The following is a 24,271-nucleotide window of genomic DNA, read 5'->3' on the forward strand; positions in this document are numbered from 1 at the left end:
AATGTTTTAAGTAAACAAAAACGAGCGAAAGTACAGAAACCAGCAAGAGAGGACAGGGTGTTAAACAGTCTAAGCCAAGCAGCTAGAGGACTTTAGGCCAGGCCCCGCCCCCAGATGGAACCACACCCACTTCCCCACCCCTCGCGACGACCCGCCCAGGTGCCCTGGGTCCCGCGGGAGGGGGTGGGGTAGGCGCAAGCGCAGAGAGCGCGGGCGCGGTTGCCGTGGCAGCGCCTGCCCGAGGGAGGGCGGCGGCGCGGGGCCAGGACCCCGGCGGGCAGAGGCGGCGACGCAGCCACCCGAGAGTGTGCGGCGGGGCAGCTGAGCGGCGGGGGCCCCGCCCTGCTGGCCGGTGGGGATGCGGGACCGGCTGCCCGACCTCACGGCGGTGAGCTGAAAGCCGCATAGCGGTCCGGGCTGGCGGGCGAGCTGCTGTGGGTCGGGGTAAAGACCCCAGGAAGAATCTGGGAACTGGGGGTGGAAAGACTCAGGGAGGGGAGTCCAGAAGCAAGACCCTAGGAGGAGCTTGAGTAGGGGGCCCGGAGGGGAGCCCAGGAGGGGGTTCTGGGGAAGGAGCTCCAAAGAGGAACGTCTGTGGAGGGAACTGGGCAGCGTCTCTAGGAGGGATCTAATAAGAGGGTTCTAGGTGTCCCGGGGCCTCTAGAGGCTTTGGTGTCTCCTGGGGTGGCAGGGCGTAGTCTTCCAGAAGGACCCAGGCAGCCTCCTAGCTCGGTTCCAGGGAGTGAGCTCTCAGTTCTTCAGGAGTCACAAGATGCACAAGAAGAATCCAATCGGTGTTTCTGAGCAGAGTCTCAGGGGAAGGGCTCTAGGGTCCCTGGGGTCTTCAGGAGTGTTTGGGTGGGATTTCAGGAGCATTCCTTGGAGGTCTTCAGGAGACCCTGGTCAGGGCTGCAAGTGGATTCTTGAGACAGGGCTCCTGGTCTCCTTTGGGTTCCAAGGGTGCCAAGTTATTGGGATTCCAGATGTGGGCTATGGGAGAGGTCCAGGGCCCATGCTGGGAGCATTTTGGTCTTGGGGAGCACTTCTGGGCTCAGATGCCGGTAGGTGTCTGGGGTGGGTTCTCTCTGCTTTCCCTGGCACTACTGTGGACCGATATTTGGGTCGGAGTCCTTTTGGCCACGTGACAGGGTTGATTTCAGTGGGTTAGTGTGTGTGGCTCAGAGTTTTGGGCAAGGAGCAAGGGCTAGGTTTGGGCTGAAGTTGGATGCCTGCTCAGAACTCACTATGGCATTGCCTGCCTGGTTTTTTTTTTTTTTTTTTTTTTTTTTGCAAGGCTCTTATCATAACCTCTTCAACTGCCTGCCCCACCCTGGATGGTGCCGCTTCCTACTGCTCTGTTGAATGGCCTGATCCAGAGTCCCTTAGACACCCAACACAAACCTGGAGCTCAGGGGCTAGGTACCTACTTGGGGCCAGCATTATCTACAGCTGCCTTAGGTCTTTTCCCAGGGCACCAGGGACCAGAACTGTATTTATGCTTTAACACTGTGCTATAATCGCTAGGGAGCATCATGGCAGGAGAAAAGCTGAGCTTTTTAAAGGGGAATAGGTTTACGATATATATCCGAATTTGCAGTGGACTGTTACTGTACCCAGTTTTGGGGTAGAATGTGACATTCAGGACATATATGCAGCACAGACCCAGCCAGGGTGATTGGCCATGCCCTTCCAGGTGTTTATCATATTTTTGGGGTGAGAACCTCAGGACCAGCCAGACAGTGGTGGTGCACACCTTTAATCCTAGAGCTTGGGCGGCAGAAGCAGGTAGATCTCTTTGAGTTCAAGGCTAGCCTGGTTTATAGAGTGAGTTCCAGGCAACCAGGGCTATAGAGAGAAACCCTGTGTCGAGAAACACACAGCGACACACAGAGATCCTCAAGACCCTCCTCACTGGCCACTTGCAGGCATCAACCATGGTCTCACACTGGGATGCAGAATGTTGGAAGGCATTCTTTGTGTCCAGCTGGACCCCAGAGCCACCTGCCTGCATGGCACCCTTTCGCCCTTCCCAGACCCTGTAACCAGTCTGATTGATTTCTGCTCCCTTGAGCACAGCTTTTAAACGTCTACACATGGAGCATCTGTGATTCCGTGCTGATAGGCTTTATGACCTTCACCTGCCTGAAGGTTTGGGGTGAGGGGAGGGGTCCTTGGCTGGATTGAGGTTGAAACCTGGGAAAGAGCATTTGCTTCCAGCGCTGGACTCTTGGTAGGTTTTAACAGCCTGGAGGAGCAGCAGCAGGTGGCGCCCTCTAGTGTCACAGCTCTAAGTATGAGGAGTGGGATCCTCAGCAGGGATGCCTCAGACCTTGACAGTTCTTTGGGACCCTTCCAGTGACTAGGCACCAGATCTCTTCTCGGCCACCACCACTTCCTTTTTAAATTATTTATTTTTTATGTGATGTGCATTGGTGTTTTGCCTGCATGTGTGTCTGTGTGAGGGTGTTGGATCCTGGACTCACAGAAAGTTATGAGCTGTCATGTGGTTGCTGGGAAATAAGCCCTGGTCCTCTGGAAGAGCAGTCAGTGCTCTTAACCACGGAACCATCTCTCCAAGCCCCTGCTTCTCCGGTCTGTAAACACTTCTGTGCGCCTCCGGCCTCAACTCCGACACTCCTCTCTGCCTTCCTGTTACTCCGTTTCCTCCTATGCAGTCAGTAACACTTTTGCCGCCCCTGCTGCGAGTGCGGTGGCTGCTGACCCCGGCCTCCCGGTTCCTCCCATATGGCTGCTGTGACTCAGGCTACTGTCACACCTCAGCTCCACTGTCAGAGTTTGCTGAATCCACCTTTCTCCACAACACCAGTCCTGTGGGTGGGGCAAGACCACTCTCAAGAAGCTTGTATGGGGCAGGGCCAGGATAGCCAACTCACCAAATGAGTCCTGAATGAACTAGACGGCTTGGCTACATGGACAGGGGAAAAGTGTGGGCCAATCTCAGACCTCCATTGCAAATGAAGGTTTGTGTTTGTACCACCCTGATACTGCCTCTTTGGGCTGATTTGGAGGGAGGGATTGGGGGGATGGTTCCAGGGTCATCCAGAGTTCACAAAGGCTTGTGGTAGCAGAAAGTTGAGTGGAGACTGAAAACCCTAGCAGAGGCTGTGCCATTAGGAGCTGGGGCACTCAGCTGCTGGCATTGTATAGGTTCCTCAAAGCATGCAATGTTCAACATGGCTGGCCTAGGGGTAGTCCAGATGGCTGTTTGACTGGCAGTCCTTTTGCTTAAGGCAGCTGGGGAGAGACAGAGACAACTCCCTCACCCACTAAGGCCTTTCTTTGCTTGCTGACAGGAAGCTGGACTGTAAGAGTGCTTTGGCTGTGCGCATCACTTTCCTAGGCTCCAAGGAGAGGGTCCCCTTATTTGTCTCAACTTCATCTACTCAAACCAGCTTCTAGGTCCATCTATGCTGCTGCCCACTAAGTGTCAAACTTTTTAGGGCTGAAATGTATTATAAGGGGATTGACTTTTTTTTTTTCATGCGTTCTGTCTGTGGGAAGATGCCACCACTGTGACCGTGGTGGCCGTTATGAAACTGGAGTTTGCGTTGGTAGACTGGCCAAGCGCCGAGACTGTGCAGGCCTCCAGAATCAAGTAGATTTCTCCCCTCTTGAAAAAATGCAACAGTGGTGTCTGCTGGCTGCTGCTGGGTTTGCTTTTGCAGTGACAAACACAGCCTCCACTCTCGGATTGGCCATGGCCTCTAAGCAGGGTCTGCCGTGAGGCTTGGCTTTTTAAATGGTTCCACTAGTGACCCCTCCCTTTTATTACATGACCCTGCATATATGTGTGTGTAAAAGGGTTGTACAAGTGGAGTGTTAACTGATGGTGACAAGTCATAGGTGTGTTTTAAAACACTTTTTCCATGCACACATGCTTGCCCTTTATCAAGGATGGAAACAAATGAAGTACATCTTGGCTGAATATTTGTTATGGCAGGATTCAGGACCCAGCGTTTATATTTTGGTTTAACAGTAGCCAGTGCCAAAAAGGCCCCTCCACATACATAGATGAGCAGCAGGAAATAGCAGACATTGCTGAGGGACAGATGTTGCTGAGGGACACTTTCAGAAACTGTTGGGAATTCTGTCCTGATCCCAAACCGAATCCATCATTTCCCTACCCCCCCTTCTTTTCTAAACAAAACTCAATTCAGCAACTCAATCAGCAATTAAAATATATCAATAAACTTTATGTATTTGCATGAGTGTGTGCACCAGGGTGCAAGCGCGGAGTTCAGAAGGCAACCTGTGAGAGTTGTTCCTGTCTTAGAGTCAAACTGAGGTCGTCAAGCTTGGTAGCAGGCACATGGGCCTGCTGAGCCATCTCGCCTGTCCCAGTAAATCATTCTCCATTCCAGATTTTGGGAAATAGGGAGAACCTGTGAGCCAGGTGGGCTGCGGGGATAGCCTGCTTGGTTAAGTGTTTGCCTGGGAGCATGGGGCCATGGGTTCAGCCCTCGAAGCAGGTTAAAAGGCACCATGGCACACACTGTCACTTGAACTCTAGGGAGGTGGACATGGGCAGATCCTTAGGACTCTGGGCCAGCCAGCCTAGCCTACTTGTGGAGTTGAGAGCGGTCTGAGAAACTCCCCATCCCAGACAACAAAGATGGCAGTGCCCAGTGCCCAAGGACAGCCGAGGTTGTCTCGTGTGCAAATGGAGGACGACAGCTATCTTTCTGCCTCTCAGATGTGTATCTGATCCCAGAGCCTCTGGGACAAGAGTGAAGGAGCCCAGTGCCATGCGCTTACCTTTTTAAAATTATTTTTATCTTATGGGCATTAGTGTTTTGCCCGTCTGTATGTCTGTGTGAGCGTGTTGGATCCCCTGGAACTGGAGTTGCAGACTGCTGTGAGCTGCCATGCTGGTGTTGGGAACTGAACCTGTGTCCTCTGAAAGAGCAACCGTGCTCTTAACCCTTGAGCCATCTCTCTAGCCTGGACTTACACTCTTGAAACCTACTAGGTTTTATGTTTTCAGAAAGTTAGAAAAAGCAGCTTTCTCCTTCCACGTGATCTAAACGCTGCTTTTTTCAGAGATAGGATGTGGGGTTTAATTTTGTGGTTAAGTGGCAGTGACCATGGTGACCCAGAGTTTGAAGTTTCCCAGTAAGGTTCCTCATTAGCTGTGTGTGCGTCCACTTGAGACAAAGGTTCCTGTAAAGGACTTAAGAAGTACCTTGCTTGAATGGCCACAATTACATTGTTTGGGAGGTTGAGGCAGGAAGGTCTCGAGTCCCAGATTAGCTTGAGTAACAGAAGAAGACCTTACTTCAAAAGAAGACGAATTGTGGAGAGCAGTTTGTGTTCAGAGATTTTATACTAGCCATCTTGCTGCTCTCAGGGGTGTTTCAGGCTTTGGTCATTTTAACAAGCTGGAGCAACTTGCCTGGGATCGTCTAGACCCTGAGTCCAGAGCGATTCTGTCTTGTATGTCCAGAATGCGCAAGCACAGATAGAGTCCTAGGCCTGAGCTAGATAGGGCACTGGAGACAGACTCTTGCAAATTGGCCACATGCGGTGGCGTCTCATGGTCGAGGGAAGAAGACCGAGGAGGAGCCGTGCATTGCACTTTAGGACGTTAGTAAATCAGAACAGAACAGGTCGTGTGTGTATAAGAGTTTGGATTTTTCCATAGACCATTTATTTCCTGTTTTTGCTCAAGATATATCTGAACTTGATGGCCTGAGAGCATTTGCCATGGCTGGGCTTCCTCTTGGCCTCTTGGCTGCAGGATGAGCCTACTTCCTGACAGCTACCCTAGCCTCTGCAGCCTGCGTATTGCCTCTCTCTCTGCCTCGCTCACAACTTCACCACCAGGAAGTCTCTGTCTGGCTTCTCTCAGTGTCCCTGGCAATGGCCACCTTCTGTCCCAGCAGCCTGCAGAGCTGCAGTTTGGTTTTTCTCCCAGTGCCCCCTGATTCTGTAATCACCTTTTCTTGAACTGCTGCTTCAAGGCACCCAAGAATGTGCCTTTGAGACTCTGGGCACATTTTCAGGCCATAGCTCATGCTCAGAGAAGAGTGCCCGAAGTGGGATACTTGAGGTGCTTATAGCCCCACCCCACCCCAACTCTTTCCTTCCCCTTATCCCCCTTCCCTTCCCTCTCCCTCCCTCCCTCCCTTCCCTCTCTCCTTCCTATTTTTCATTATCTCTGACTTGCTTTATCTCAGGCTTAGAATTTACTCTGTAGCCCAGTGTAGCCTCAAACTCAGGATCTTTCTACCTCACTCTGTGGTACAGAGTATCTTCAAGTTTGTTTTGTTGTCTGTTTGTTTGGTTAGTGTAGCCCTGGCTACCCTTGAACTTGCTCTGTAGACCAGGCTGGCCTTGAACTCACAGAGATTCACCTCCTTCTACCCCCTACGTGCTAGGAATTAAAGGCCTGGCTTGCTGGCTTCAAATTTGAGATTCTCCTGCCCCAGTTTCCAAAGGCGTGAAATCAGGGTGTCAACACCTCTGAAAGCCATGGCCAGGATTTTTTCCTTGCATCTCAGATTCTGAGATACCCCTTTGACACTCCCTTCCCAAAGATGCAGAGACCCTGGGCCAACCTCTGCTTTGTTCTCAGTCTGTCTTCCTTGCTGACTGACTCAACTTGATGATTTCAGCTTGCCCTCCTCTGGAGTGAGCGATCCTGACAAGGGTTGGCAGTGCCCCTGCAAATGTGGTTCCCTTGCTGAGGGCCACTGGGACAGCCTGTACTTATTCAGCACTGTCCTTCATTCCAGGCATCTAGAGAGCAGTTTATTGACCTATAGTATGGGTCAGCCTCTCAGGGAAAGTCACACAGAAGGGACATCCCTGGGCTGGGAAGACAGAGTGCAGATGTGTGGTCCTGAGAGGCAGAGAGGGGGCTACGCTATGCTTCATGAATATAGATGGCACCCTCTTAGGTGATGTCCATTTTCCATTAAGTTGGTCCTAGCTGTGTGGTGTCCCTGGAGACAAAGGTTGCTTTCCCACTACTGTCTGTTTTAGAGCAACACTCCCAGCCTTAACTAAGCAGCCATCTTATCCACACAGTCAGCACACGAGGAGGGAGAGGAGGGTGGATGTGGTGTGGGAAGAGCTGATGATGTCTTAGTGAGAGTCCTGTGTGGAACCAAGTGGCTCTCTCTCTCTGTCTCTCTGTGTCTCTGTCTCTCCCTCCCTCACCACCCCCTTTCTCGGCACAGTCTCTCTATGTACCAGACTGTCCTGGAACTCACTGTGTAGATCATTCTGACCTCGATCTGACAGTGATCCCCGGCTTCTGTATCTTGAGTGCTAGGATTTTTTTTTTTTTTTAAAAGGGTGAACTAGCATTCCAACTTTGAACACGTTTCTTAAGTTTGCAGGTTTTTCTTAGCTGAGAATTGCAGTAGTATATTGTCTGCAAGGTTTCCTGGGTGGTAAAGGCCTGCAGGGTAAAGCATGGATTCCACAAGCAGCAGAGGTTTCTAAGATGCTTTTCCATGCCTGGCTGCAGGAAAGGAGGCCGGATAGTGCTGACTCATGGGCTGGATGCCCTGGAGGATGGAGCTCAGCAGGTCCCTCCCCTGTGCCTCCTGGTAGTCAGGGCTCAGCAGTAGAGACCATCTTCTAGGGGCCACTTCTAGCTGTTGACAAAAACTGCTTCCAGCTAATTTAGACTCGGCTGTACTAAGACAGCCTGGAAGAAAGGCTTCTAGGTGGGTTGCTGCACAGGCAGTGCCAGCATCCCTCCAGCATCCCTCCAGCATCCTGAGCCCTCAAGGCCCCAGGCAGGCCTCAGAGGCAGCAACTGGGCCACCGGTGTTAGCCTTTACTCTCCCAGCCCAAGGCCATGCAGCGGGCTTCAGAAGTGCCTGCTTCCGTTGTCTTGGGTGGTGTCTGTTACACCACTTTCTTCTTTTCCACTGTTAGTAATCCTGTCTTCCTCAGCTACTTTCTCCTCGGCACAGTGTTTATTATTATTAAGCACAGTGCGCTACCCTCTTAGAAAGTGCAGATGCTGGCTGTCATACCTTGGAAGTGACTATGCAATCAAAGTGTTTGTTTATTTTTGGAAAAGGTCTCTTGTTTCCCAGGCTGGCCTGCAATCCACTCTGTAGTGGAGGTTGATCTGGAACGGCTGACCATTCTGCCTCTGTCTCCCAAGGCTGGGATTACAAGGGTGCACCACCGAACCCAGTAGTACTTTATTATTTTCATGTATTTTTTTAAAATTTTATTTTATGAGTGTTTTGCCTGCATGCACGTCTGAACCACATATATATGCCCATGGGAAGCTTCCATGTGGATGCTGGAAATCATACCTGTTCTTTCCAAGTACTCTTAACTACAGAACCAACTCTAGTCTCAGCCCCAGTAACCTTTCTAATCTTTACAGAAAAAAATTAAAATAACTTTTATATATGGATACACACACACACACACACACACACACACACACACACACAGACACATTGCCTTCAGGTACATCTGCACACCAGAAGAGAGTATCAGGTTCCATGAGACTAGAGTTATAGAAGTTAAGGGCCACCCTGCAGGCACAGAGAACTAAACTCAGGACCTCTGGAAGGACAGCCAGTGCTCTTAACCACTGGGCCATCTCTCCAGCATCCACCCCCAATAGCACTTTTAAAAAATATTTAAAAATTTTTATTTATATTTTTTTGTTATGAGTACAGTGTTGCTGTCTTCAGACACACCAGAAGAGGGCATCAGATGCCATTACAGATAGTTGTGAGCCACCATGTGGTTGCTGGGAATTGAACTCAGGACCTAGGGAAGAGCAGTCAGAGCTCTTACCCGCTGAGCCATCTCTCCAGCCCCTGGTATTTTTTAATCTTTACAGAAAGTATAAACATTACAGGGACAGTGATGTAGCCCAGTGTTAGAGAACTTACCTGGCATGCTCAGAGCCGTGTGTGTGTGTGTGTGTGTGTGTGTGTGTGTGTGAATCTCTTCATGGAGACAAATCTGTTTCAAATGGCCCTGGCTATGGTGAACATGAAAGCTCCTACCGTGGGAATCTGGCCTTCATTATCTTCCGGCTCCCCCCATTTTCCCAGCCCAAGTTTCTGTCACCTGTCACCAGGAAGAAGCCGCACAATGAGGTGGTTGCAGGCTCTGGAGCGGCTCCTCTGCTGCACTTGGCGTCCAGTGAGCTGAGGGGCTGGGGCCCTGAGTTGTTGTTCGGCCTTTTTGACACTTGGAAACTGTTTCCTGTTCCAGTGCAGGACAAACGAGGATGGAGACACTGCTGTCGTCATTGTGGAGAAGGATCATTTCATGGATGACTTCTTCCATCAGGTCGGTATTTAATGACACAGGGCCTCAGACTTTATCCCGTAGTGACCTTCCGAGAGCACTGTTTGTAGTCACATGCAGAGCAGCACACCCATGCACCCTGGAACTGCATTGTGGCTAATGGTGGACCCTGTGTCTGACTGCAGTTCCATGTGGCACTAGTGCACTAGTCTGGGAAGTCACCCAGCCACCCGGTTCTCCTTGTATCCCTACCATGACTGACGTGTGACTGTAGTTTTGCTTGCTTTGATTTTTGGAGTCTCCAGATGACGTCTCACTGTGTGGCTCAGGTTGGCCTTGACCTTGCCAGCCTCAGCCTCAGCCTCAGCCTCAGCCTTAGCCTCGTGAGCATGGCTGTGTTTAAAGTTGTTTGAAGTATTTAAGTTCTTGGGGACTTTCAGCATCATTGCAGTAGTAGTTAATATCGGGATAGCTTCAAGTGACTGCATGCGGACAGCCTGGGAGGGAGGGCTGGATACACTGGATGGAGGCCGGTGTACCTGAGTGGGTGGTTAGGGCTCTGTACTTGCTGTTTTCCCTATGACTTGGAGCTGCAAGATTCCAAGCAATACTTCCTCCTTTGGGAAGCCAACCGCATCTCTGGAGTGGCTTTTTAATGGATCTCACCATGAGACTTGTGGCCTCTCAGGAACCCAGGCTTCCTAGTCCCTTGGAGGCTGAAATTCTGGCTTCTAACTCAGAGTCTGGGGCCATGTTAGCTGTTGGCCACCCGTGAAGCAGGTTGCTCGCACTCTGAGGCCATTGACTGTGATTGTTTTTATATGGACTCCCCCAAGTGCACAAGCTACGTTTGCTACAGACTTTATTCCTGTGGACTGAGGCCTTAGAGAAGGAAACAAATGGGGCTTGTTAATGTAAGGCCACTGGGAGAAAAAGCCTCCCAGCCATAGCTATCACACAGAATGATGCAGAAGACAGACTTCTCGCTGCTGACCAGGGAGGCTTTGGTTAAAGACCAATAAAGCAAGGCCCCGAGTGGAGAGAACTTTCCTGAGAAGATAGTTAGAATGGGCAGAAGAGACCCTGCGTGGGCAGCTTGCAGTCTCAGGCTGGACCAGCACCAATACCACCATGTACCCTCCTTCCATGGATCCTCCTCCCAGGGCACTGGGGCCCATGGCTGCCTTTCCTGGGACAGCCAGTCTGACTTCAACTGCTGTGAGGGCAGAGGTGAGCAGGAGCTGGGCCATCCCCTTGCTTTCTGTCACATCAATGTTACACTTATGGGTGTTTTGCCCACATGTATGTCTTTGCATCACATGCATGCAGTGCCCACAGAGGCCAGAAGAAGGTGTTGGGTTGCCCAGAATTATAAACAGCTGGGTGCTACTATATGGGTGCTGGGAATTAAACCCAAGTCCTCTGGAAGAGCAACCAGTGGTCTAACTACTGAGCCATCCCTCCAGTCCTGAGGACCAGCTTTTGTTGTGGTGTTTCCATGGTTGATGTAACTACACTCCTGAGTAAGTGATGTCTGTGTACGCTGGTAGCAGTGGTGAGAGGGATGACCCCGTGCCATCCCACCTGAAGGAGCCACTGCTGTGCCCTGCAACAGTAGAGTTCATTGTTGGATTTCACTTTATTACCCAGATTTTCAGAATGTCTCTGGGCCTTGGGCCATCGTTTTCTGGGTTCCTACCACCCTTCAGGAGGGTCACAGTGACACTGAGGTGTATGCCTCTGCATTCCTGCATCCCGGTGACTTGGGACACAGGACCACACTGCCCCCATAGGCTCGAAAGCCTGTCTGTACACATGCGCCTCCTTGTGTGTACTTTCACTGATCTGGAGGTGCATCGATTACTTTCCTGTTGCCGTGACAAATCACCATGACTGAGATAGCGTACAGAGAGAGTTTATCGGGGTTTACGGTTCCAGAAGGATACGAGTCGGGGCAGGGAAGCTTGTCATAACATGGCAGCTTGCTCATGGGAATGCTGTCAGGCTGTGAAGCCTAAAGGTCTGCACTCAGTGACATTACTTCCTCCATCAAGGCCACACCTCTAAAACCTACCCGAATGCACCATCAGCTGGGTGCCAAGTATTCAAATACTAGAGCCTGTGAGGGACATTCCCATCCAAACTGTCACCAGAAGGAAAGTGCCATTTCATAAAAACAAGTAAAATGTGTGTTTACTGTTTTGCTTGACAAGTGTCTGAAGGTTGGGGATTCATAAGAAGACAGTACACACACTCTTCTAGCTCCAGTGCGTCTTCAGGTGAAACTAAGATCTAAACGCTGCAGGGGGTTGAGGGCCCCCACTTCTCTGGAGATTAGCTCTCTTGGCTCATGGTCTCTCCCCACTGAAAGCACAGCACTCACCTCTCATCACAATGCCTCCCCATCCCGACCTTCTGTTTCGGCCTGTTATTGCAGCTAGATCACTCAGGGTCTTCATAAGCGTTTCTATTGCTGTGAAGAGACACTGTTACCACTGCAACTCTCACAAAGGAATACATTTAACTGGGGCTGGCTTACAGGTTCAGAGGTTCAGTCCATTACTGTCATGGCAGGAAGCGTGGTGGCATGCAGGCAGACATGGTGCTACAGAGGAATCTGAGAGTTCCACATCTGGATCCACAAACAGCAGGAAGAGAGAGAGAGAGAGAGAGAGAGAGAGAGAGAGAGGGAGGGAGGGAGGGAGGGAGGGAGGGAGGGAGGGAGGGAGGGAGGGAGCTCAAAGTCCACCCCCAGTGACACTTCCTAATAGTGCTATTTCCTAAGAGCCTGTGAGGGTCATTGTCATTCGAACCAGCACACCCAGGATAGCTGAGTTTCCCCTGCCCAGTGGAGAGATGCTCTCATCCCTTCACTGTCACCGACTTCTATGTCCCCTGCTTCAGCCTTCCCCTGGTGGCTTTGGCTTTAATCACTGTGTCTGTCTCCTAGGTGGAGGAGATTCGGAGCAGCATAGCCAGAATTGCTCAGCATGTGGAAGATGTGAAGAAGAACCACAGCATCATCCTTTCTGCCCCAAACCCAGAAGGAAGTAAGTCTGTCTGTCCTCCAGCTTCTCCTTGCTGAGGTAGCATGCTCATGTGAATGAATATACCTAGGCCCCCTTGGCATTGCAGGAAGTTTGGTTTTGTTATTTTTTTTTTAAGAGAGTTTCTCTGTGTAGCCCTGGCTGTTGTGGAACTCACTCTGTCGACCAGGCTGGCCTTGAACTCAGAGACCTGCTTGTCTCTGCCTCCCAAGCACTGGGATTAAAGGCTCTCACCACCACTGCCTGGCTCCAGAGTGCCTTTATAGTGCTTGAAGGCTCCTGAGTAGTCCCAGTGTCCACATGGGGAATGACCACTGCTAGGTAGGATCCAAAGGATGTGTGTGGGCCCAGTGGGACTCTGGCCATGACAGTGGCTCAGCCACAGGTCTACCCTGTGCCCACAGTTGATGGGTGGTGCAGCTCATATTTGGGGAAATTAACAACAAGCTGACTTGGAAAACAGTGGGCTGGGTTAGCAATGGAGGTAGAGGAAGTGAGTCTGGAGGCCTGCTGTGTGCTCTGTGCTGAGTGCTCTGTGCTGTGTGCTCTGTGCTCTGTGCTGAGTGCTCTGTGCTGAGTGCTCTGTGCTCTGTGCTGTGTGCTCTGTGCTCTGTGCTGAGTGCTCTGTGCTGTGTTCTCTGTGCTCTGTGCTGAGTGCTCTGTGCTGAGTGCTCTGTGCTGAGTGCTCTGTGCTGAGTGCTCTGTGCTCTGTGCTGAGTGCTCTGTGCTGAGTGCTCTGTGCTGTGTTCTCTGTGCTCTGTGCTGAGTGCTCTGTGTTCTGTGCTGAGTGCTCTGTGCTGTGTTCTCTGTGCTCTGTGCTGAGTGCTCTGTGCTCTGTGCTGAGTGCTCTGTGCTGAGTGCTCTGTGCTGAGTGCTCTGTGCTGTGTGCTCTGTGCTCTGTGCTGAGTGCTCTGTGCTGTGTTCTCTGTGCTCTGTGCTGTGTGCTCTGTGCTCTGTGCTGAGTGCTCTGTGCTGAGTGCTCTGTGCTGAGTGCTCTGTGCTGAGTGCTCTGTGCTGTGTGCTCTGTGCTCTGTGCTGTGTGCTGAGTGCTCTGTGCTCTGTGCTCTATGCTGAGTGCTCTGTGCTGTGTGCTCTGTGCTCTGTGCTGAGTGCTCTGTGCTCTGTGCTCTATGCTGTGTGCTCTGTGCTCTGTGCTCTGTGCTGCGTGCTCTGTGCTGTGTGCTCTGTGCTGCGTGCTCTGTGCTGTGTGCTGTGTGCCGTGTGCTCTATGCTGTGTGCTCTGTGCTGTGTGCTGTGTGCTGTGTGCTGGCAGAACTGGGAGGATTGGCTGCATTTCCATTTCCCTGTGGCTTAATATATCCGAATAATCTTTCTAAATCCCAGTTCTTCTTAGAAACATTGAATGCTTTTGTTTAGAAAGTTTCAATGTTGGCTACCACTTACAGGAAAAAAAACCTGGAAACAGACACAGCCTGTGGGCTTTCACTAGGTTTCTCCCATCAGTAACTGTAGAGCAGCTTGCTCATCTGTGGTCACTCCACTGCCCGAAGGAGCTCATCTGCCTGTATGCTGGCTGCATAATTTGCTTCCTCCTGGGGAGTCTCATAGGAACTCTGGTTTCCGGTCACACTGGGGTTTTGTATGGCTTCCCTGATATCTGTCGGGCTCCTGTTTTCTTCACTTCATTGGGTATTTTAATGATGTCATGTCAGATTGCAAGGAAGACTCTGGGTGGGGTCCCCCAGAACCTCCTTAGATGTTGTAGGGGTTCAGACATGGGAGTGGGGCTGCTGCTGTCAGTTAGCTACAACAGGTGACCTTTCACCCCAAGAATGGCTGGGGCACCAGAGTTGGCTCTGAAGGTCTAGAGCCAGGTCTCCTGGAGAGTAACATTTGTGGTGTGTCTGATGGAACAACAAGGACAGCAGAGGGGACTTCTGACTGGCTTCTTCCCAAGTGTGGTTGCGTGCACTGTCTGTCCAGGTGAAGGTTAGCATCAGAGTCAGTTCGCTGTTAGATCTCCTGACTGGGGTGAGCATTCAGTCCTGGCTCACACCAGCTGTGTCTGATGACACAATTCAGGTCTACCAGGAGCTGGTGGACATGGCAGTGGTGGCTGGGGAAGGCGCAGTGGGGCAGGCGCTGAGGAAAGAAGGTTGGCTGCTTCTGTGCTCGGCCTGCATGCCTGTGAATGCAATGTCACGAGCTCCAGCTCAGCCCTTTCCCCTTTCCCTTCTAAAGAAATAAAAGAGGAGCTGGAGGAGCTGAACAAAGAGATCAAGAAGACCGCTAACAGGATCCGGGGCAAGCTGAAGTGTAAGTTCTCCTTGGGTGTTGGTGGGGTGAAGACATTGGGACCTTTTTCCTTAGAGTTTTATTATTCTTATATTTCCCCAAATGAAAATTGAGACTGCTTCTAAGTAGATTGGATATCTGTATCCCGTGCTATACCTCACTGTGTCTCTGTTGGTGACGCTGGTCAGGTGTTGAGAAAGGGGGAATAGTCTTTATAGTGCCTTCCAAGCTCTCAGGCAGGCAGGTCTCTTAGCTAGAATGTACTGTCCACTCCAGCAGCTCAGCCGAGATCATGGTCCTCTATGTTCAGTATGACCCGGGCTAGGGAGAGAGAGCTGTGGCTTTTTGCAGTGCTTAAACAAAAGTTGCCTTCCTTGATCTGTGAGGAAGACACATGTGTAACTTACAGAGACACATCAGAAGGAACAGATCTCATCTCTGCACACAGCCTCTTCTCAGCAACAGTGACTCCCAGGTGGCAGACACTCTGCCCAGGTCCTAGTGGGCTCCCGGCACTCCTCACTGGTCTCAAGGCAGACCTCAGAGTGTGCACCTAAAAAACAACGTTGTTCCCAAGAGCACAATCACCTGTCTGATTCAGACTCATGACAGTGACTGAATGATTAAGAACACTTGGCACACCCCAACTGTGCATACGATATACAAATACACACACATGGAAATAAGCCAGAGCAACATAGAGACAGACATGTGGTTATACAAACAGGTACACACAAACACAAGCATACAAGTGCATAAAAACAAACACATGAGGCCCGTGTTCAATCACATACCTGTATACATATTTGTGCATGGTTTTTTGTTTTTGTGTGTTTTTCTATATGCATGTGTTTATGATTTTGGTGTGTATGCATACATAAAACATGAGTGTTTGTGGATGTCCATCCACACGTTTGTTATTGGCCACATGTGTACACACTGTCATAAACATTCCTCATTGTGGCTGGTTTTTAGAGGACAGTTTCCAGAGGTCACCTATTGTTTTGTTTTGTGGGGAAAGTTAAGGTCATCCCGAGACTGACGTCATATCTGGGTGACTCTGTTCTGCTTCCTTCTAGCTATTGAGCAGAGCTGTGATCAGGACGAGAACGGGAACCGAACTTCAGTGGATCTGCGGATACGAAGGACCCAGGTTGGCCTTCAGTTAAAGTGATGTGGAAGAACGGCATTTTACTTTGTCCAGATTCAAAACTTTTTTTTTTTTTTATTGTGCTGGAAATTGAAACCAGTATCCTGCACATGCTCAGAAGTGCTCTGTCACTGAGCCACATTTGAGCCTAGTTGTTTGATCCTTACTCACCATCTCTGCACAGGGGCTGCATCTCCTCACTGTGACGAGATAGCTCGGCTATCCACACAGTCTTTGGCGCAAAGCAGAGGGCTAGCCAAATCATCTAGATGGTAGTGGTTTGGTTTTAATCAGTGGTTCTCAACCTCCCTAATGCTGTGACCCTTTAATACAGTTTTTCATGTCTTGGTGGCCCCCAACCATAAAATAATTTTCATTGCTACTTAATAACTGCAACTTTGCTAGTTATGAATTGCAATATAAATATCCAATAGGCAGGATATCTAATATTGTACCCCAAGGAGGTTGTGACCCACAGGTTGAAAAGCACTGGTCTTAACTGTTCGGGGTTTATGGTTGAGACTGGGAAACTCAATCCTGCTTGACTGAGCCTTGCCAGCTCAAGGCAGTCTACGTGCCTTCCAGCTGGACCCAGCCTCTGACAATGCCCACCCTTCAGAGCTGAGCTGACTGCCCAAGCCCCCACTTATTTGCTGTTGTTGGTGGTGGTGTTTTCTTTTGATGAGACAGAATCTTACTCTGTAACCCTGGCTGGTCTGGAGCTTGTTCTATAGGTCAGGTTGACCTTGAACTCACAGAGGTCCACTTACTCTGCCTCCCGAGTACTGTAATTAAAGGTGTGCGCCACCATCCTGGTAGCCCAGGTCACACATCTCATTGCTGCTCTTGTTCTTCCTGTCTTCTGGAGTGGAGTAATGGTTAGAGATTCTTAGTTGTAAGTTTTACCTCTTTCAAATGAAGGAATGGCCTCCATGTGGTAACACCGTGTTCTCCGTGTCCTAGCACTCGGTGCTGTCACGGAAGTTCGTGGACGTCATGACAGAATACAATGAAGCACAGATCCTGTTTCGGGAGCGAAGCAAAGGCCGCATCCAGCGCCAGCTAGAGATCAGTGAGTAGGGAGAGTGTGGGAGACCCGCTTTAAGAAGCCTTCCCATCAGATGGCGCTCCCACTTCTAACCACACCATAAACCCCAAAGCCCTTTGCCGAAGCCTGCGCCTAGATCAGCCAGATGTGTTATGTGTTGTAAGTGTCACCGTTCTGAGTGCAGCAGGGCTGTCATGGCTCAGGATTGCTGGTGCTAATATCTCAGTCCCATTTGGAAAGCTTGCAGTCCTGATTGCTTCAGGCATTTCTGTGTCCTGCAGCCCCTCCTACCATGAGAGATGATCTCCCATGGGTCCTCTCATCCATTCGGCATATGCTACCTTCAGCTTAACTCCCTCTGACCAGAAGCCCTTGGTGAACCTGTGGGAGAGCTTAGCTGCTCCTCTATGACACCAGGGTGGGTTTATGACACATCTGATCACATTTCTGCCACATTAACCTGCCTCAGAAAGTATCTTAGAAAGGGTAGGAGACCCTGTTGTTGACAGTGTTAATGACTTAGTGAGGCTCTGTCTTAACTAGGATTTTATTGATGCAAAGAGACACCGTGACCATAGCAGTTCTCATAAAAGAAAACATTTCATAGGGGCTGGCTTACAGTTCAGAGGTTCAGTGCATTATCATCATGGCAGGAAGCATGGCAGCATCCAGACAGACATGGTACTGTAGAGGCAGCTGAGAGTTCTCCCTTTGAGCCTTTTGGGGGCCACTTTCATTCACTCTCCCACGTGCCCTCAGTTGAGCAGCCCTGGCTGCTGTGCCAGGCTGCATCCTCAGTGCAGTTCCCTTTGTCTCTCAGCTGGAAGGACCACCACTGATGAGGAGCTGGAGGAGATGCTGGAGAGCGGGAAGCCGTCTATCTTCATCTCGGATGTGAGTGCTCCTGGCGTGGATGCACACGCTTACCTACATGGTAAGCCTTTAACTTACTAGCCAGTCTGGAGTTAGTAATACTTCTCTTTTTAATCTTCCAAAGATTATATCTGACTCACAAATTACTAGACAAGCTCTCAATGAGATTGAGTCACGCCACAAAGACATCATGAAGCTGGAGACCAGCATCCGAGAGCTGCACGAGATGTTCATGGATATGGCCATGTTTGTCGAGACTCAGGTAATGAGACATCGTCCACTATGAGCCCAGTTGTGGAGAGTCTTCTATACAGCCTGCTGTGGCCAAGAAAGCCATGGCTTGGTATCTAGTCTCAAAATTCAGGAGTTGATTGTGGTGTTAATGCTGAGCTGAAAGCCCGAGTAGACACTTCCTCACGGGGTACTGGGTAGTCACAGAGGCCATGGCACCCTCTCACACAGGCCAGCTACTTAGGTAACAATAAACATCAGGTGTTTGTTCAAACATCTTCGGTGGATTTTAGGGTAAAAGGATATGCAAAATTTAGCCATGTCTGTGTACAAGTGTGAATGTATGTGAACACATAGCATGTGACTTCGGCTGCATAGAACAGTCCTCTCAGAGGACAGAGGGGGCCAAGCCAAACACCCTGAAGACAGCAGGACCCTGGGGGCATGGGTCTTTCTCTCTTGGGACTCTTTCCCATAGGGGTGACTAAGCAAGGATCGGGAACGTGGCTAAAGACTAACCTCAAGGGTAGAATCAGGAGGCTGACCAGAGCCCACATTCATTCTGTGATGTTCCTGCCTGCCCTGCAGCTCAGGCAGGGAGGACCAGGGAGTGCATGCAAGCATAAAGACATTAGGTAGCGTGTGTGAACGTGTGATGTGTTTATACTGACACAGTAGCAGTGGGAACCTGCAGAGACTGGACTAGTCTGCCCAGGGCTTTCAGGTCCTTCAGGAGAGTCTGGGGCAGGCTAGAGTACGGGTGGCCTTCGGGTTCCTCGCCCCCTCCAAGAGTCAGCTGTCAGGGTGCTTTGCTTATGTGGTGTTCTGTGGTTACCTGGATACAGAAGGGTTTAGCATGTCCATCCCCACGTGCTCTGCCAGCCTTGTGAAGAATGGTGTTTATTTTGGTGAACCTTATCATAAAAATGTGAACATCTCAAGTGCCGTACACCCGTGGAAGACACCTAACAGTTACTTGGAGGCATAGCTAGGCTCTGATGGGTTGGAATAATGTGTCAATGGGCAGGGACGGGCACAGATGCCAGCAGTGGACATGTGTGGTTCTCTTGAGATGGGTGGACCACTTGCCACTTGGTCTAAGAACTGAGGAGTGGGGTGTCTGGCGAGTTTGCAGGAAGGTTCAGAGGGAAAGCGTTAAGAATGGTGGGTTGGTTTTAGAAACACAAAGGTCAGGTTTTATTACACCCGTGTGTAATATGAAGGCATCATTGTTACACAAGCCACTGTTTGTGGCCTCACTTCCCTATTAGAAGCCTGTCACTGTGTTACAGTGACAGTCCAGAGACAGGACTTAATAGTGCATCTGTTTGTGGATGATAAGTCACCTGTCCATCCTTCTCCAATGCTTTGCTGTTGGCTGCCACAGACTCTGTCTCCTCCCGGACGGGACCCAGGTAATGTGCCCCTCCCCAGCACGCTGCAGCATCTCCTCCGTTTCCATCTTTGACCATCAGTTCATCATCACCGGGGGCTGGACTTACAGTTTGTTGACATTGTCAAGATAAACAGTGGTGGTTTTCTGTGTGTCAGAAAAGGCATCATCCTTAGCGTTCGGAATGTTCACTGCCTTGAGCTTGCGGCCCTCCCTCCACCTCATGTCCAAGAAGAGCTCACCTGGCAGGCCACATCGCATCTGTGGATGGTCTTCAGTGTCTCCATTGCTGCCACCCCCTTTCTGCTGCTTCTAAAACATGAATGGGATTGGATTGCTTTTGCTGGCCCGTCTGCACCAGCCTAGCCCCCTGTGTAACCGTGAGGGATCCCGTCTCCATCCCTCATGACGGCTTACATGAGAACCAGCTCAGGAGACGTGGCAGAGCGATGTGAAGTTTGCTGAGTCTGAACCTTGTTTTCAGGGTGAAATGATCAACAACATCGAGAGAAACGTGGCGAACGCTGCAGATTACGTGGAACATGCCAAAGAGGAGACCAAGAAAGCCATCAAATACCAGAGCAAGGCTAGGCGGGTGAGTTGCTCTGCGGAGGATGGAGCCCTGGAGTGGTTTCTCTTCCCTCGGCCTCTAGCTGTAGAAGAAGCAAAATGCCTTAAATACACGTTTTATTTTAAAATCAAAAGTAATTCTTTTCACTTAAATGTCATAGGTGGATTGGCTTGTTTGTATACTAGCCATTTAGTGTTATAAATAATTAAGTCCCTTCAGAACTTGAGCTCAGGACCAGCTTGCCATTTCTGAGCTCTGTTTCTTCTTTAGGGAAGAACGAGTGGATGGGATTCGGGTTTTCCCTAAACATCACTGCTGATGCATTGTCTGTTAGAGCTGTTTGCTCTGTTAGGTAACGGGCTGGACAAGGCTGGGGACGGGCCTGGTGTCTCAAAGGTAGCTGACTCTTTGCTTAGGTTTTTGTCTTGCACCCAGATTGTCCCAAGGCAATTATGGAACAGTGGCTGTTAACTGGTGCAGAATTCTGGATGTACTCTGCTAACTTGAGTATCTCTCGTAACATCTCTGGAGTTTGCGTTTGAGTTCCATGTTGATGCTTACAGAGGTGCCAAGGATGACATCTGTTTAGCAATGAGTTGTAAGACCTTTGTCCAGATCTTCAGATTTAGACATTTGAGTATGCAAGTTCTTCCAGGACAGCTAAGGCCTGCAAAGGGCATCGCTGCCTGGTGCAGGTGGGAGGCATAAGCAGGCTAGGTTTCCCAGTCAGCTCCGACCTCCTCAAATCCTAGGAAAGTGTACTGTGTTCCAGTCCCACAGAAACTGGTATGAGTGTGTTATGCATCCAGATGAAAGCTGGTGTTACGGGGTTACATAGCAGGCTGACTCTAAGAGGCCTGCCCTCATAGATCAAGACGCTTGCTGGGAAGTAGAGCCTGTAACTTAGAGTTCGACATGAGTTCTGGCTGTCACTTCACTCCAGTGAAGGATGCCTTTGACTGTGGCAGTGGCAGTCAGCATGGTGTAATCAGCCTGCTTTCCTTTGACAGAAAAAGTGGATAATTGCTGCTGTGGCGGTGGCTGTCATCGCTGTCCTGGCTCTAATCATTGGCTTGTCGGTTGGCAAATGATTGCGTAGATGGCGCTGGGTGCTTGCCTCTCCTCCAGGGTGGCAGTAAGTGACTAATCAACTAATTTACTTATTAACCTCCTCAGTCAGTCAGTAGTGTTGTTTGCCCAGTGTTAATATGCTCAAAATTCACGGGGGCCTGCCCGCTCTAGCACTCTGCTTCAGGCAGTAGTGGCCTCTGCTTACTGAGGTGACACAGGCAAAGAGGTCACTCAGCTCTGGGCACAGGTGGCTGCTCCCTTGCCTGCTCTAATGTAAAAAAAACTAATGTAAACGTTGCAGTTCTTACATTGCAGTCTTGCAGCTCGTTTTTACTTTGTAACTTTTAGGATAATGGCAGCATCAAAGAACTGTGCAATAGTTCCAGGGGACCGAGAGAGTGGAACTGAGCTATACACAGACCCTTCTCAGGTCCCCGCCTGGCAGCATCTGTTGATTGGAAAACAAACCCTGATATTTAATTAGCCGCCTGCTAGTTCCCGCAGAACCTCAAGTGTCATGGGGTCAGTTTGGGAGGGTTCCTTTTGCCCCTGGGTCCCAGTGATTCCCTGCTGTACTGGGTCATCCTTGTGAACACTGGACAGTCAGTGCTACTTAACAATAATTTTTTACTATGGCAGAGAGGGGGCTCCCCCAAGCTGCAGTCCTTACTGCCTTTCTACTTGAGAAGTTTCTCTCCTGATCTGAGCACCTGCCAGGTATGGCTGCGGTTGGTAGGGGCACCGCTCCTAGGGTCAGTGCGAACCATGGGGCTGCACAGAGAGCTCTTGTCCTGGGACAAGAAGGACTTGCAGCCCCTTGTCCATTGTCCAGGAGGTTTATACGTCTTTCCTGATGTTGTCCTCTTTTTCTGCTGAAGAAGATGACAGATTGATTTTTTTCCTGCTACAAAATCGTATTTTTCAACACCTTCATTACTTTGTAAAACCATGCACTTTTGTGTTTTGTTTTCTTGTAGCACCACAAGGTCAGTTGTGCTGTGAAAATGGCCACAAAGGTGACCACAAAGGTCAGATGGTGGCACTCAGCATGACCAGGGAAGCACTTGCTTTTTGTAGGTGCTCCTGGCCTCTTCTTGCTAGGACCCAGGAGAGCAGGTCTGATCCTCTGCCTTGGGTTAGCTGGCTATTTGCTGTAGTGCCTGTATATTATATACACAGGCACACATTCACACACACACACACACACACACACACACACACACACACACACACACACACATACACACACGCACAAATGCAGCATACATATACATTTTTTTCTTTCCTTCATGAAACTAGACCAAACAGCTGGTCCCTGTCTACAAAGGTGGTTTTCTGTCCCACTCCCCACCCCCATCTCACCTGGAACATGTTTCCTAATGATGGACAAATGTCGCAGCCTGCCGAGTTACAGTGGGGCATCATGGGAACAGTGCTTGCTTTCTTCCTGCACTGCAGACTCCTGTCTCTTTTCTTGCAGAAGGTGATGTTCATCCTCATCTGTGTAGTCACTTTGCTTGTGATCCTTGGAATTATTCTAGCAACAGCATTGTCATAGCAACTGCACCCCAAGAGCTCTTTGTCCTCAGAGACTCCGACCACACCTGCAGCAGCATAGTCAGCGTCCTGTCCTTTCATGCGTGAGCCTCAGACCCCAGGGCTAGTGCTGATCGCTGAGGTTTTTATCAGTGATGAAGAATAGAGTTCCGAAGAGGTTTCGTACCAGGAAGTGAGCCCAGTGGATGCGGCAGATAGTCTGGACAGCCTGGGTCTCTGAAGAACGCTACAGAGATCTCACAACGGTGGCCTTGCCTCGGTAGCTTTGAAATAGGAATGACTAAGAAATCGGTCTAACTTTTAAAGAAGATGTCAGTGTTAAGATGTAGGTTGTGTTTAATTAGGGTGTGCTCTGTGCTCTCGGCTGACAGTGCTGATGAAGAGACTGTGCTGGGCTTGATCTCTGTTTGTCTTGTTTGCAGAATCATCACAGAACTGTTTTGTAAGGCATCTGTAATTTTAAATATCTGTAAGTTAACGTCCTTAATATATTAACATCTAAACTCCCTTTTCTAAGCTAGACACTGCCTTATGAAGGACAATGGGCCAGCCCCAGGCAACCATGTAGAGGTTGTCACTGCTGTCACTGAAAACATGGCCTCGCAGCCCCTCAGGGCCCTTCTTCAGTGCCTTCTGGCGACCCTGACTTGGAAGTGTGAGGGTCTGAAGAGCTTTGAATGTCGTTAGCGGAAGTGTGAGGGTCTGAAGAGCTTTGAATGTCGTTAGCTCACAGAGGTGACAACAGTTACATGCTGCACTCACGTTGCTCTTCCTTGGTCACTAGCGCTGATGGAGTCTCAAGGCAAGGTGACGAAAATAGACTTGGTGCTCACTAAATTCAAGGGAATGGTCCCAGACACAAACCCACTCCTGGACAGCATCCAAAGGACCAGATCCTCAGCAAACACCCACTAGTACCCAGAGTTCCTAAGACACTATGACGTGTGGCATAAAGCTGTGCACTGTTTCACATTTGTGAATAGGTGGCCCAGTGACTGCATATCTGCTGAGACCAAGTATGTAAAGGACACCGTGCCCAGTGAACTCTGCACAGTGCTAACTATGGGTTTGAGTGCTCACTCTACCCCAGCCTCACTTGCTGGGATCTGGGACACCAAGTGTGAGTGCTACTGAACTACCTAGAAACCATGATCCTTTCAGTGGTGAGCATGCCACACTGTCACCTCCTCCCACCTCCCAGCCTGGTACCCCATGTACTGCGAGCTACTGTAGCAGGCTGGGCTGTGTGTCCTGGTCCAGAGCTAGCCTGCAGTGGAGACACTTCTGGCTGATAGCTCACCCTTCCTGTCTGGAAGCTCACCCTCACTTCCTGTCTGGATGCTTCGGTGCCGTCAGATTTAGCTGCAGAGGACACGAGTACCACCCAGGCTCCCGCCACCCATGGCCAGGTTTCCTTCAAGTCCAGCCTGAGCCCTTGGCCTGCAGTGAGCTCACCGAGTGCTCAGGAGGCCCCTCGACCAGGCAGGCAGCTGAATCTGGTCTTCCAGCGAGGCCGGGGTGTGTGGGTGAGTCAGCAGTCCAGATATGTCTCTGTGCTGACTTCATAGCCTATTTAAAAATACATCTACAGATTCCCTTGTTACTTTCTCCAACCATTCCTTCAAACATTTTTGTGTTTACATTAAAAAGTTCTCAGAGAAGCAAACAAGAAATAGTTTCTGCCTCATCATTATAGCAGGGCATTTGGGGAGATCACCCCCGCACAAGAGCCCACTGTCTGATACTTCCTGAGGAGACATGAACGTGTCTATACACTCCAGATAGGAAACCAACCACAGACCCAAGAGAGTCT

At 50.1% G+C, this 24,271-nt stretch overlaps 1 protein-coding gene across 4 annotated transcripts; it reads left to right on the forward strand.

Annotated features, from left to right (window-relative positions):
- Positions 1–250: 250 nt before the first annotated feature.
- Positions 251–24,067, forward strand: STX2 (syntaxin 2). Of its 4 annotated transcripts, none has more exons than XM_080940856.1 (11): positions 251–388; positions 9,226–9,303; positions 12,212–12,311; positions 14,511–14,585; positions 15,644–15,717; positions 16,678–16,786; positions 17,583–17,656; positions 17,760–17,897; positions 19,744–19,854; positions 20,841–20,965; positions 22,382–24,067. In XM_080940856.1, exons 1-10 carry the CDS (start codon positions 359–361, stop codon positions 20,919–20,921), a joined length of 870 nt encoding a protein of 289 aa, XP_080796982.1. In that variant the 5' UTR covers positions 251–358; the 3' UTR covers positions 20,922–20,965; positions 22,382–24,067. The 4 variants fall into 4 exon arrangements, with proteins under 4 accessions (XP_080796982.1, XP_080796983.1, XP_080796985.1 ...); XM_080940859.1 differs by having other exon boundaries at positions 257–388; positions 9,231–9,303; XM_080940858.1 differs by having other exon boundaries at positions 361–444.
- Positions 24,068–24,271: the final 204 nt, after the last annotated feature.

The sequence above is a fragment of the Micromys minutus genome, assembly GCF_963924665.1.
Source record: "Micromys minutus genome assembly, chromosome: 29".
Lineage (NCBI taxonomy): Eukaryota > Metazoa > Chordata > Mammalia > Rodentia > Muridae > Micromys > Micromys minutus.

What these genes read in the sequence shown, in the direction of transcription:
- STX2 (XM_080940856.1), top strand. Translation starts at nt 359, where the DNA reads ATGCGGGACCGGCTGCCCGACCTCACGGCG. An exon ending in TGCCCCAAACCCAGAAGGAA is followed by an intron (nt 12,312 to 14,510) that starts GTAAGTCTGTCT and finishes TCCCTTCTAAAG; the next exon opens with AAATAAAAGAGGAGCTGGAG. An exon ending in GATCCGGGGCAAGCTGAAGT is followed by an intron (nt 14,586 to 15,643) that starts GTAAGTTCTCCT and finishes GCTTCCTTCTAG; the next exon opens with CTATTGAGCAGAGCTGTGAT.